General features: G+C 48.1%; 1 protein-coding gene across 2 annotated transcripts in view; it reads right to left on the reverse strand.

Moving 5' to 3' along the window:
* Window positions 1-5,599, reverse strand: part of KDM7A (lysine demethylase 7A) — a 62,273-nt gene extending 56,674 nt beyond the window's left edge. Inside the window, exon 1 of one of the 2 annotated variants that reach the window (XM_068945313.1) lies at window positions 5,328-5,599. In XM_068945313.1, coding sequence (XP_068801414.1) covers window positions 5,328-5,443 — 116 coding nt within the window. In that variant the 5' untranslated portion in view covers window positions 5,444-5,599. The remainder of the gene's footprint in view (window positions 1-5,327) is intronic. The other variant, XM_068945306.1, reaches the window with a different exon arrangement.
* Window positions 5,600-13,980: the final 8,381 nt, after the last annotated feature.

A 13,980-nucleotide genomic window follows, 5' to 3' on the forward strand; every position in this document is an offset into this window, starting at 1 on the left:
AAAAGCCAGAAAGCCGGTTCAAGAGCCTCCGGTACCAGATCAAAACTCTACTGATCAGACAATGTGTCAATCCAATTTCAGGCTCCTGAACACATTTAAATTTGTTTTATTATTAAAAGGAGTTAATTTTCTGTAAACAGAAGGCCTGCACCAAAAGGCATTTGTAACCGCCTCTTTGCACCCTCCATGTTTCCTAACACAGACATCACCATGCCCTATCCTCTAAGCCCTTTTAAGGCAGACTCGGGAGCTTTGACTTTCTCTGCAGACAGATGACACTCTGGGGTTGCAATACTGCAGCAGCACGGAACATGCCTTATCCGCTATTGATCCCAACAGAAGAGCAGCTGGGTCTGGCTCTAGCACTTCAGATTCAAGGCAGAATTGCACCTGGTGACTGAGACACAAAAGTGAAGTTCCACAAAACAGTGTGAGTCATTGATCCCAAAAGGGATCTCTAAAGAGAAAGAATGAGAGACTCCCACCATCATCTGTTCCTCCTCCAGCAACACAATCCTGACCAGCATTTGGCAAGAGTCTGGGGCTTATCCTAGCCCTTGATGAGCCTGTGTAGCTCTATAACCCAACAAAAAACTAACTCAGCAAAAGAACGTTTTCAGTCCATTTTCTGCGCAGAGTTGACTTACCAAACTATCAGACAAGCACCGAATCAGGAAAAGAGAAATTATAGGAGCATGCAGCCAGGAGTGGGACAGTCTTTTTCAGCAGCAAAGGGTGGCACAGTCAGTCATGCAGAACATGTAGAAAGCTCCAAAACAAAGAACTAACTCAGGAAAAGTAGTCACTATAGGATGCATATTGCCTTCTTGCCTTAACCAGGAGGAGAAAGCCAGCCTTGGGGTACAAATCGGTGTGTTAGGATACTTAGTGTAGGTTCCATCTCAACAGCAGCAAGAGCAAGTCCTGAATTTGAAACTGAGATCAAATTAAGGAGTGGTTGAGAAATTTTATGTTTCTTCAGAGACTAAAAGAAGATATGCTCATCTATATAGTATCAGAAAAACTATGTTCTACGTTAACTTAGCTGAAATTTGATTTTTGTTGATCTGTTTTTCCATTTGAGAAAAGTGTAACAAATCTCAAGGTACCTGCAATTTAAATAATCATCCACATAAGGTACATAAGTCACATCATTACTTTTCAGATGAAGCTATTAAACATTTGGTAGTAATCAAAGCTGTAAACAAATGAGAAGAGCTCAATGGCTAAGTTCTATACCATCAATGAACTGCTCTAGGAAAGGGGAAAAAAAAAAAAAAAAAGAGTTAACTTTTTCAAGAGGGCTACTCAGAATAATTCAGAATTAAACCTGATAGGGAGAGCTGTCCTCAATTTAACAATAAGTAAGTATACATGTAAACAATTTGGTTGGCTTTACAACAGAAGTAGGTATGCTACATACTGATTAGTGCAGTATTTTCTTTATTATCCTCTAACCTGCTCAAATTAAATACATATTTCTGTAAACATGAGCATTTTAAATAGATACAGAGGTTATGACTTCCCAACTTAGGTTTCATTTACACAAAATAGCAACGATGTAATTGCAAGTAAAGCTAAGCAAAGATGGATGGGCTATTTTCTTTCTTTCTTCTCGTTGCCGGGGAAGGGAGAAGAGGGGAAAGAAGTTGACACCATCATGAAATTTTAGGAAGAATTATTGATTTTGACCAAAGGATGCTTCCCCTTCCTTTTCCCTACTAGTCTGGCTTTTAAGATTAAAACATTTCCTTAACTTCAAAAACCTGTTTTTGTGTAAAAAATGACATTAAAAAGGTTAAATATATTTCAAAAGGCAAACACTGCTTAGGGAGTAAGACTACAATAATTGACAGTCACACATTTGATAACATGTTATTCTAATTTTCCAGTTAGGAAAAAAAGCCAAAAATTCAAATGCTGACAATAAAATTTCTGCAAGCTCTACAGGTACATACTCTAAGAATAGAGTCGATAACAAATTTAGTTAAAAAAAGATATTCTGTGCATGATGTTACATATATGAAGGTAAAAAGCAAGCATGAGAAAAGAAGTTAGGATATAGTTAGCCTAATACTTGAGGTAGGCCATCAAGAGCTAAAGGGAAACAGGGACAGAATGAGAAGATTATGCTATGATATATGCCATTTGAAGACAAACTCAAGAACTTATATAGGCAAAAAGAGCTACTAAGCAGACTCAAGAAAAAGTTGAGTACTTAAAACTCTGTTATGTTTCTGCTACTTTTTCCTTCTGCATTCTAGCTGGAATATATACTAGAGAAGCCAGAAAGGGGAGGCAGCTTCATGTGAAATTTTCATTTGGAGAAGATAAAACGAGCAGGAAAATATGGAAATTGTCTAAAATATAAACGGATATGCCCATCTGAAACATTTGACAGTTTGTCACATTTAATTTTCTGTAGTCTCTCCAATCTTGCAAAACATTTTAAGAAGTGATGAAGCCTAAAACACTGACTATACATGTACACTTCATTTTGGTCAGCAAAAGATAACTACACAAGATCATGGCCAGGTGTTAGGCTCACTTGTAGAGTAACAAAAAAAAAAAAAAAAGAGAATATAGGCTCTCAACCTTGTAGGGCATGTCAAAATATTTGCTTTTATAGAAATATTTGTCAGAAGCAATAAAATGCATATTTGATAACATATTGATTAACATATTGATAACAGCAAGCCAAAATCTAGTCATTTTAAGACAGACAGTGGAAGAACACCTGGAAGAAACATCCCATGAAATTTAGAGGGACTAGCAAAAATCTGTCAGAAAAGAGACTTTGCACTACCTCCTGCACATTACTAAGGCGTTCTTGACTACACACAAGAAGGGAGCAAAGAGTCCATAGTCCAATAACATGTGCTATGTATCACGGGCTGGTGCCTTGAGCAAGCATGGTTTTCTGTGCTTCTGAATATAAATGCCATATGAATCCCATTCCACAGGTAGGGAAATCATGGCAGCATGACACCAAGAAGTTCACAAAAAGTGTCATGATCTGAGATTGTATATTTTCTCGCTCTCATAAGCTATGTAACAGAGTCTTCAGATACTCATAGACCAAAGGGAAAGGAGCTCCTGGAGTAGGCCACAGCTGGGAGAGGACAACAGTCTCCCACGATCCTGTCCCTTAGTTACAGGACAGGGCTGAGTATGCAACTAACTCCCAGAGCAACACAGCAACGTGGCTGTGGCCAGCTCCTCCTCCCTGACTTCTTTGCACACTTAGGGTTTTCGATTATCTAGCAGTTCAGTGCTAGCTCAACTTTTCTACCAATTGCATGACAGAGCACAAGCATAGGAATCGCTCTTGATCTTTATGCAGATGAAGACTTTAAAAAGAGGTAGTCCCACCTCTGAATCAGATGGTCAATATTTTCCTCCTCTTAAAAGTTTCAGAAATGAGATCACTTGTACCTCAGTAGTATTAGCATGCAACACTGGCATTTAAATCAAGTCTGCAAGCTGAAGAATTGCCAAGGCAGGCTGAAAGACCAACAGTCTCATACAGAAAAATACTTGTAAGAGAGAGAACCTGTAACCCTACAAAGATCTGACAATATCTGCACCTTTACTACAAGAAGTGACTTTAAGTTTTACCAACTTGCATCCAGCTGGTCTAATCCAAAAACTCCGCTGTGCTTCTAGCTTCAAACAACAGTATTGGCAAGAGGAGTAACAACCTAGTTAAACATAGCGCTACGGTTTTGGTTTCCTTTGTTTTTTTAAAGGTATGACAATTGTGTTTTGCCATTCTTTACAGTTTATAAAGTCCTTCTCATAGCTTCTATTATACTGTGTTCTGAGTCGGGGGAAACCCCTATAGAAAGGGCAAGGCCACTACTCGGCGTAACATACAAGTCAACATCCAAGACGTTGGAACTGTTCCTTTCACCCTAAAACAGCGTATTGCAACATCGACGTACAGCGACTAACGTTAAGTAACACCTAGACAGGCACCCTACTTCCAGCCAGCATTTTTCCTTTGCCACGGGAAAGCGCACAACCATCTTTCCCCCGTCGCAAGCTCGTTGTTTTGTGTGTGTGTGTGTGTCTGTGTGTGTGTGTGTGTGTCTGTGTTAGAGAGAGGAGGGGGGGGGGGGGTTGGTCAAGAGATGAAAGAGGATCGCGCAGACCCGCTCGGACCGCCAGCGCGCTGCTGCCCGTTTACGAGGCGACAGCCGCCAGCACAACGGGACGCCCGCCGCAGCGCACCGCTTTGTTAAACGACCGCCTGCCACCGGGGGGAGAAGGGGGTGGGGTGGGGGGGGGAAGGATTTAAACCTCCGGGGCGGCTCCTGCTTTCCGCGCAACTTCGGGTCCCCGGCGGCGGCGGCGGCCCGCTCCGCCCGCCCTCCCGGCCCGCGCCGGCAGAGGGCGACGCCGCCGTCTAGCCGGCGACGTCGGGAGCCTGTTTTTGTTACACGGCGGGGGGGGGGGGGTATTTAAATGTCCTGCTGTCAATCAAAACGTACTTCCTACAACCGCAACCAGCTCTTCGGTCAATATTGCGGCGCGGGGGTTACGCGCATAAAGGGGACGGCGCGTCGGAGCGCGGCAGCCGCGGCCCGGCCGGGTCACGGCAACCGCCGAGCCCCCAACTTGTTCCTTTGTTTAAATGCCCGTGGCTCTCCCCCCCCCAACCCCCGCCGCCTCCTCCTCCTCGCAGCCAGGAGCCGGCCGCCGGGCCTTTATTATTCACACGCTCGGCTCACAAAATACACGCGAGTCGGCGGCGGCCGCTCGGGACGGGGGCTAGAAACGTCAAAGAGCGGAGAGAGCCGGGGGCGACCCCTCTGCGCCCCCGCAGCCCACGGCACGGCCAGCCGGCTCCCCCCGGTGCGTGCCGGACGGGGGGTGCCGACACGCCGCCGCGCTCCTGAGGGGAGGCCGGCCCGTCGCGGGAGAGACCCCGCGGAGGAGAGGGGACATCCCCCCCCCCCCAACAACACCGGCTCAACTTTCGGGCGGCCGACGAAGCCGGCGGCCCGGGAGCCCCACATCTGTTGCTCTTTCATAACCGGCCTCCCCGCCGCCGCCGCGCTGCCCTCCTCGCCCGGCCCGGTCACCGGCTCACGGGCAAAGACCCGTGCGGCCAGGGACGGCAGCCCTGCCGGGAGCGGCCCCGCCAGCCGACCCCGGCCCCCCTCGGCACCGCCGCGCAGCCATTGTCCCCCCGGCCGTTACCCGGGGAAGGGGGGGGGGGTAACTGCCGCCGCCTGTACCCGGTGGCTCGCCGGCCCGACGGCTTTGCGGCTCCCCCCCCCGCCGCCGCCGCCGCCTCCCGCCGCGCCGCCCCCGGCGCCCACCTGCCGTGGAACCAGTCCTTGCAGATGTCGCACTCGATCATGAAGCGGCTCACGTCGTAGGGCTCCCGGCACACGCAGTACACGGGGGTCGCGGCCGCCGCCGCCGCTCCGGCCATCTTTAAAGAACTCCCTGACTGAGCCGCCTGGTTCGCTCGCTCGCTCAGCTCGCTCCCTCCCCCGCCCCCTCCCTCCCTCCCTCGGCCGCCGCCGCGGCACCAATAACAACAGCGCGCGTGCCAGCCCCACACACACCGCGCGCGCGCCCGCCGGCCACCGCGAGGGAGGGCGGGACCGACGGGCGGCGCGGGAGCGAGCGAACAACAGCGCGCGGGGGCGCGCGCACGTGCGTCACCCAGCCCCCGCCGAGGCAGCGGGGGGGAGGGGAGGGAGAGGGAGAGGCACAGGACACCAGACCCCCCCCCCTCCCTCCTCTCGCCCCGCCCCGCACGGCGCCCGCGCCCACTGCGCGTGCGCCTTCTCCCCCCCCACCTCCCCGCTCCCCCCCCCCCCCGCGCGTCTTTCCGCACAGCCCGAACCGAGCGTCCTATTGGGCGCGCGGAGGGGAGCGCACGTGCCGCCGCCGCCGCCGGCCCCTCCCTCCCCCCCCCCCGAGGGAGGCGGGGCGCGAGGAGGCACGCGCTCGCCCTGCCCTGCCCCCTCCTCCCCCGAGAAGCGTCACGCGGGGTGGGGGAGGGGCAGGGTGCCGCGAGGACACGGAGAGAAAGAGCGCGGGCCGCGGCGCGCGCCGGCTCCCCCCTTATGTAACGGCGGCGGCGGAAATGGCCGAGAAGTGCCGAAGGGCGCCCGAAGGCCCCGACTTTGTTGTTAGGCCCGCTGCGGCCTGCGCAGGCGCGTGGGGGGGAGGGGAGGCCGCGTGAAACGGCCGTGCGGTAACGGCCGTGCGGTAACGGTCGGCCGCCGCGGCCGAGGCGAGCAGGCTAACGGCCGCGCGGTAACGGTCGGCCGCCGCCGTGGCGGAGGGGTGCGGGGGAGGCCGCTCGGCGCGGGCCGCCCTTTCCGTGCCCGGTTTCCCCCCGTTGGGCTCTGGCACCCTGCTCTCCCCCCGCCGCTAAGGCCAAGCAGCGTTTTCGCGCAGCGGAGGATCGGTGCTAGTCAAGTTTGTGCGGGCGTTAGTTCCGCGCCGGAACACTGCGGTGGTGGCTGAAGGCTCGTGTCGGTGGTTTGGGCAGATAGCGTGACGCAAGAAAGCCAGTTCGGAAATGTGTTTAATCCCTGTGTGTTGTATCGGACAACACAGAGCTGAGGCTTGTAGTTATCAATCCAAGCACCCAGTGTGCCTTCAGGAGACTCTTAAATAGGGACATCTCACAGAAATTAGACTTCCATAAGGAGCGGCTGCTCCTGAAGATGGGAAGGCAAGGTGTGCGGGACTGAACGAGAAGGAGGAAATGTTCGCTCTGGTTTTCCCCCCCCCCAGTGACCTCTCTGCCGCTGGCAGGACTGAGACTGCTGAGGGGCTGGCAGAGCTTCAGCAGAGCAGGTGTCTTGGGAGTGCGAGGACCTCACCTGGTTCTGGGCTGCAGGCTCAGCCCTCTGCTCCGTGGCTGGCAGGAACAGCACCGTCCTGCTGATTGCTGCTGCTCTTGGGACCTGCACCGGCCAGCTCAAGGCGGTCTCCTCCGTAGACAACTTGTTATTTCTTCTCATGTGAATTCTGTAAAAGTAGCTGAAGAGTCAACCAAGTGTCATAGAAAGTCAATGAAGTAGCATTAGTTATTACATGGTTTTGAGAACGTTTGTCCCAAATCACCAAAATGCAAGCCAAATGCCATATGGAGCTACAATGGGTATACAGGAACACTTTTCCTTGAAAGGGTCTCAGGGCAGAGGCACATTAGATTTTACAGAGTCTAAATAGGCTAGCGTTTTCATGCTGTGCGGTTGGGTTTTGTACTGGGTTTAATTCTTGTGAAGCTCTCTGCTTTCCATGCTCCCCCTTTCAGTGTAATCATCCTCTATTTCAGGACACAAAAATTACATTGATGTGTTATATAGAGAAGGGAGGAGTAGATTTCTGCTGGCAGGCAGACCTTCCAAGGACCCATGAATTACAATATATAAGGGGATGGAGAGTTTTGCCTTCCGCAGTAGCTATACAAATTTAAAAATGAAACAGTACGTATGTTCACATGCATGCTTTTGTAAGCCATAACTATAATAGATTAACCATGCATACATTACAGTTTTACATCCCATGTCATTAACCACCAGTAGCCACAAGGAATCATACACTGTACATTTGTTTGGCAAGGGGAAGCTCAGAAGTAAATGTTTCATTTCCAGGCTGTTACTGTGTAGCTAGCTAATGTTAACATTTGTATAAGACCGCAACACTAGATGATGATTTGGCAGCAAAGTGGACAGCAAAGACATGTAAAACAAATAAATCCTCTACACAGGCTCTGCTGCTAAACAGTGAAGTGGAGGAATATAAGGAATGTTACAGGACGTCTTCAAGAAACATCAGATTCTCAGACCCGAAGCGTGACCCATTGAGAAAGTGCATGCACTTCTGTCCTTCAGGATGTTGTTAAAGGTTGTTTTGTTACTCTTTCTCTTCTAACACATCTCAGTATTTCAGCACCTCAATGTGGCCACAGACACATTGCTTCTCTAACAGCTAATGTTAAGCTTAATAGGGCTAGAAATACCAGTAAAGTAACAAATGACAGTTTCAGGATTTATGGAATTGATATATACTATGAAGTTACCATCATAAATGTATTTTCCTTTATTAGTCTGATTGAAAAGCTCATCAAGCTAGTTGCATATTAATGGTAGGGCCTACGAGCTCTTGCAGAAACAATTACAGATAATGCTATACTAAGAGACAACTGTTCAGCTTTAAGTTAAAGTTATTTGTGTTTATCATCGGTATATATAATCATGTAGGAGTCTGAAGATGAACAATTTCTTCATCTAGTCTGCTGTTTGCTAGGTTGTCACATGGTCAGTTTTATCTTGAAGTTGCAGTTACCAGCTGCAGTGGTAACTTTATCCAAGGTGGCTGTAAAAATAAACACATGTTGTATTTCAAGAGGTCTCTACAAACAACAAACCTCTTGATCACCTTGGTGAAGCACGCTGTCGGCTATTCCCATGACAGATGAGAGGTAAGGTTGTGTAACAATTATTTGGAGGAGAGACCTAGTTTTGTTCAGGGTCAGAACAGTGTTACTTGACTTGGTGAGGAAGTTTTCAGCTGGCATGGAAAGGAGTTGGCCAAATGAGAGTGCGAAGAATGAGGAAGCAGAATGATTGCATTCTGTAGGGACCTTCCCTTTTCCAGCCTTCGTTATTGCAACAAACTTAGTTTTTTTCAGAAAAGAAAGAAGTTACAACCTTAGCCGTACAAAGGAGCGAGCACCATTTAATAGGCACTTTGTCTACTACCACAAACAGCAGCCTTTTACTGTTGTGATTTAAATTTGAACAAGGTGTCAGTGATAAAATCTGCTATTGGCATTCTTTAAACAGGTGGGGAACACCTACTTTTATCAGTTGCAAAAAAAAATGGGATCAAACAGCCTCATCTCACTCTAGATCTGATCTGTTCTGTCAGCTCTTTTCTTGCCAAGCATTCTTTCTAACTACACTAGTTACTACACTTGAATATAACACAGCAAAAGTTCAGAAAAGGAAAAGACTAGCCACTGTAAGAGAATTGCAAAACCACTTTCAATAAGTATACTTCCCAGAAACAGGGATATCCTCCATATTACAGTCTCATCAAATGCAATTTAGAAATAAGTACACATGATCTTTGTTTAGAGCCCATTCCTAAGAGCATTTCAGAAGCAGCAGCAACCCAATGAGGTATGCCAACATGAAATGTGGGGTGCAGAGCACCCCAGAATCAGCAATGCTAGGTTCATAGCTTGGCCACTGGACTACTGACTGCCAAAGGCAGAAGAGGCAGCAGCACCACGGAGCCAGGGCAGGCAATGAAGAATTAACTCTAGAGGAGTAAGCAGCTGGGGAGATGGAGAGGCAGGAGGACCAGGGGTGGGCATGGCAATGAAGAACTGGTGTGGAGGAGGGAGACGTAGTAAGCAGGCAGGAGCAATGAGGCTTGTTTAAAAATAAAAGGAACAGTGTCATGGAATACATCAGCCATTCTCAGACTTCTTAAATCATCCCTAACCTGCTCTTTCTCTTCTGTAATACCTTGCTTTCTTGCTATCTCATTTATGAATAGACACTGCCACTTCGCCCACACTCTAGCTTGCACCCAACCTACCATCCCCTCGACAGTCTGAGCAAACCATTCATCCTTCTAGCCATGCCCCCCAAAAATCATTCCACCCCAAAGTCCACCAAAACTTGCCCTGCCCTGACTATCACGGCCTTTCACAAACACAACTCTTAGCCTCAATACCTAGCATTGCTCACTGGCTGCCTCCATCCTCTGCCCATACTCCAGCAAAGACCTTAGAGATGCAATCATGAGGGCTGGTGCCGACAGGGGGTGACGCAGAAGGACAGGCCTGTACACAAAGAGCATCAGGTCTATTAAAGCTGGCGTCAGCGTTAGGGTTTGGTTAGTGACTGGGATACGAAGGACTAAAGAGCATGACTTCTTTCTGCAACGTGCAAAGACCATTGGGCAAGTGTGAGTGCTAGTACCCAGGGACGCCAAAGGCTTTGGGTTATGCTGGGAGGGAAGTGTTGGATGAGAGTTTATGGTTAAGGCTGGAATCAGTCTTTGGGGTGGAAGAGGCTAAAAGTCTACAGTTATTCCTGAATAACGTGAGGATTGCAGAGATAGGATGAGGGCTGGTACTGGTTCTTGTTATTTTAGGATAGGACTTCAAAGAGACTTGTGCTAACAAGATCAAGGAGTTTTTCATTAGGTCTGGAGGATGATGGAGGCACTTGGCCTGAAGTTTTGGGTGAATCATTGTCATGGTTGGGGAATGGAGGCTAGAGAAAATGTCAGGGATAGGGCTTAGGGCTCAGCACTGAGGAACTGGAGTGACAGGAAGATCATGCAGTCCTCTAACAGGGCAATACATGCTTATGCATGCTTGTGCAAATGGCTTATAATTAGCTCTTGGTCCTGACCAACAGTATGGCTCACTGTTGTATAGGCCAGTATAGAGTACGAATTGTAATAGTGTTTGGGCCTTGGTGCTAGGTACAGGTCACATTAGCTAAGGCCATCATTAGGGATTGACTGTGCTTCATGCCAGCTGGGAATTTTTCTATAAGTAAAGTCACCATTGGAGAACAAGAAAGCAGAGTATATGGAATTCATAATCTTACCTATAGAGGTCTTACATTTTCTTCCAAAACCTAGCTCTGCAGCCACTTGTGTCAAGTTGAAAAGTCAGAAGGGTATGTAGTGATCCTCTGCATCTATTACTCTGGATTGTAAAAGCCCTGTTCTAGGTTTGCCCTAACTCTACTCAAATTTCAGTTTTCCGACACAAGGCATGAAGGAGACCCTTCCGTAAAGCTGCTTGAGGTTTGATTACAAGTCCATGTCTAGCTCCTCAGCTACTCCTTTCCTGAACCCTAAACTTCACTTACAGTAATCACTGACTAACCACCTCCACCCAGTCAGTAACTTCACATAACCAGGCATCTGCCTTCATCCCTGTTTTGTCAGTCTTGTGAGTTTTAGCAAAATACCTAGCTCCTCGGTAAAAGCCAAGCAAAAACTGTGCAAAAACATGCCCTAACCCTATTGCTAATGATGGCATAACAACGGGTCCCTGTCCTGAAGCCGTATTCCCATGCCATCATCAGCACTCATCCCAGCTCTGTTGATTTTTTGGGTAGACAAACAAAGTTCTTCAGTTCTGCAAAACTAATCCTGACTAACCCTTAGAGCCTAGTCCTTAATAGCTCCAGAAAATCCCATCCTCTCCAAAATCCATCATTGTGCCACCTGACATTGGTCTTCCTCATAGTACAAAGAGCTGTGCAGGTTCCTCTTCTACTTGGTTAGCTTCTCGTCCCTTCTTTTCCTGAATTTTAACCCTATGCTCAATTCTAATGCTGACTTTGGTCATAAGACAATGACCATTTATGCCTCTTAGGATCAAACTTTCCTCCTAGACTGCCAAACACAACAAACATCCGTTCTGTTCAGCCATGCTGTCCCAAACCCTAATCAAAGCTTGAAACGAACCCTAACCCTAGTCCAGTGACCCTAGGCCTTACCAAACTGTTTTCAAGACATTCCCTAGCAGAAGCTCACATTGCACACCAAGCCCTGTGAAATCCCCTGCAGAGCTCCGCAGCCCCCACCATCCCAAACCTTCCCCTAGCTGGCCCAGCGCGCTCCAGGACTAACTATCAGTGATCTCCCATGCCAGCATCTGTCCTTACCCTATTCTTCTGAATGTTGTAAGGCTGAGCAGTGAGCCAAGCCCCTCAGGTCTTCACTTTCCCCAAACTTTTTTTCCCCAACACATTTAATGTCTCTTTCCTAATCGATTGACAAGACTACTTACCCTATGATTGTCTGAATCCTAGCCCTAGTTTTAACTTGAAGGCCCTGTGACCATGAAAGACAAGAAATCACTGTTCCTGCCGGAGCTGGTTCTTCTCCCAGCTCCTGGCCTTCATGCACCTCTGCACAGAAGCACTTGGTTCCCAGCTCACCTGACCATAGGAATCCTTTCATTTTACCCCTTCTGAAAAGGCATTTAGATCTCACTGTCTGGGAAAGAGAGACAGCTCTAGCCCTATGACATCCTTCTCTCACAAGTCTGTTACTCTCTAGCCATTCCCACTTCAGCAGAGTTCGTGGTGGGCTGAGGGCTGGTGTTAGCAGGGAAAACTGATTTATTGGTGGCTCTGAGACTCAGCTATGATTACAGGTAAGGTTGGATAAGACTAATCATACACTAGTCGTAGCAAGCAACGTGTTGCTATCCGGGACCTAACCTCTAGCACTCTACTCCACAACAGCAGAGCAGAGAAGAGAAGAAGAAAAGAGCACTCAGCATCGCGAAATAAAAACATCCACCGTCCATATCTTGTCTCACTCATCTCCCAAAGCACACGGCATACTGTCTCCTTGTCATACAGAGGAGAAAACTTTCCAGAGGAGATAAAGAAGTGGGGGGAAGAGGTTGCCAGAAAGGAGAAAGGGAGGGACAGGGGAAATTTCCTGGGGCTTCTTTGCCACTTCTGGATATTGGCTGCATTTTCTGACACATGTGTACGTACACACATATATGCCTACTTCCCTCTTGGGAGCAGAGGGAGAACTCATACCTGCCACTCAGAGTACAGTGGCTCTCACCCGGCAGGGCATGAGTGGAGAGCACTGGTTAAACAAACACCGGAGATGACATACTCAGCAGACAAAGGGTTGACCTAGCAGCAGTCAAGATTAGGAAGAACGAGAAAAGAAATCAGACGTTAACTGACATTTTCAGAATAACATAAAAATAATCAGATAAATCATCAGGAAAGTGTGGGGGGGTAGGTGTGGTTTCTCCATCTTCAGTCATTCTTCAGTGTGTTTTCGTGTGTTTTGCAAGAGCGCCGTTTTCTTTAATTATTTATTTTTGCACCAAGAGGCTTAAGATTGCCAAAAACGAAAGCTCTGAAATAAAACGTGTTCCAGTTCTCTGCGTGAAACTGCCCAAAGTACATCCAGAATTGGCAATATGATCTTTGCATCTGCAGAGAAAATACTGAGTCATGTTGTCAGCCCACCCACAGCTAACAAAAATAAAAGCAGCCCAAGGATTCAAGATTCACCCACTCATCATTTAAAGAAAACACAAGTCATTCAGTCATGCGTCATGCTTTAGAGACCTTTAGAAAACACCCAGTGCAGGGAACATTCGCCCACGTCATGCCTACGCTCCGTTTCAAAGCAGCAGAGTCATTTTCAATTCATTCACTAGTGAGACTTGACAGTGTTTGGCTTCATGTCCTAGGAGGAAGTTGTAGAGACTTAAACATCTCTGTCAAAAATTGAACACGATAGCTTCAGCCCCAGATCTTCTCCTTATGTTATGAGCACTGACATGATGCAACATATTGTACAAGACTTACTTGAATCCTTGAGGAAGGCAGGCAAGTGTCCTGTATTGCATTATGTAAAAGAACTGGCCAGCTTAAGCAACTGTTTGTGAAGGTGCTAATGTTTCCTTTTCCTTCAAGAGTTAGTCCTGTGCTGAAATATCTGCTTTCACCACACCACAGTGGTGGGACTCCCTAAGTTTGCAGTCACTCGTCACAGACTAGACTGAGAGGTACTTGTACAAACAGCAAGGTTTGGCTGGAATTACCCAGGAAATCCTCCTCCTTGTACCCCTCCCCACATCAAACAATTTCATCCTAGCAAGAGGCAGCAAGTTCCTGCCTTCCGTTCAGCTGATGAAATCATCTCTTCCTCCCTTAGTGATAAAAGCTGATTGAAGCATTAACAGCTGAACAGGGATCTGCCTCAGCCGCCCCAGCTCGTGACGGAGAGGGAGACATCACTGCACACAGGACGTGGAGTTACACAGTCTCGGTGGTGCTGAAAGCAACACTGGAAACTTGTCAGGAGCCCAAAGGCTAATTTGTATTTTTTTTCCACACAGCATGATTTTAATCAGAGCAAAAAGCACCTGGTTGTGTTTTATGCGCAGAGTGTTATAAGCAGAGACACCTTTACAAG

The sequence above is a fragment of the Struthio camelus genome, chromosome 1, assembly GCF_040807025.1.
Source record: "Struthio camelus isolate bStrCam1 chromosome 1, bStrCam1.hap1, whole genome shotgun sequence".
NCBI lineage: Eukaryota > Metazoa > Chordata > Aves > Struthioniformes > Struthionidae > Struthio > Struthio camelus.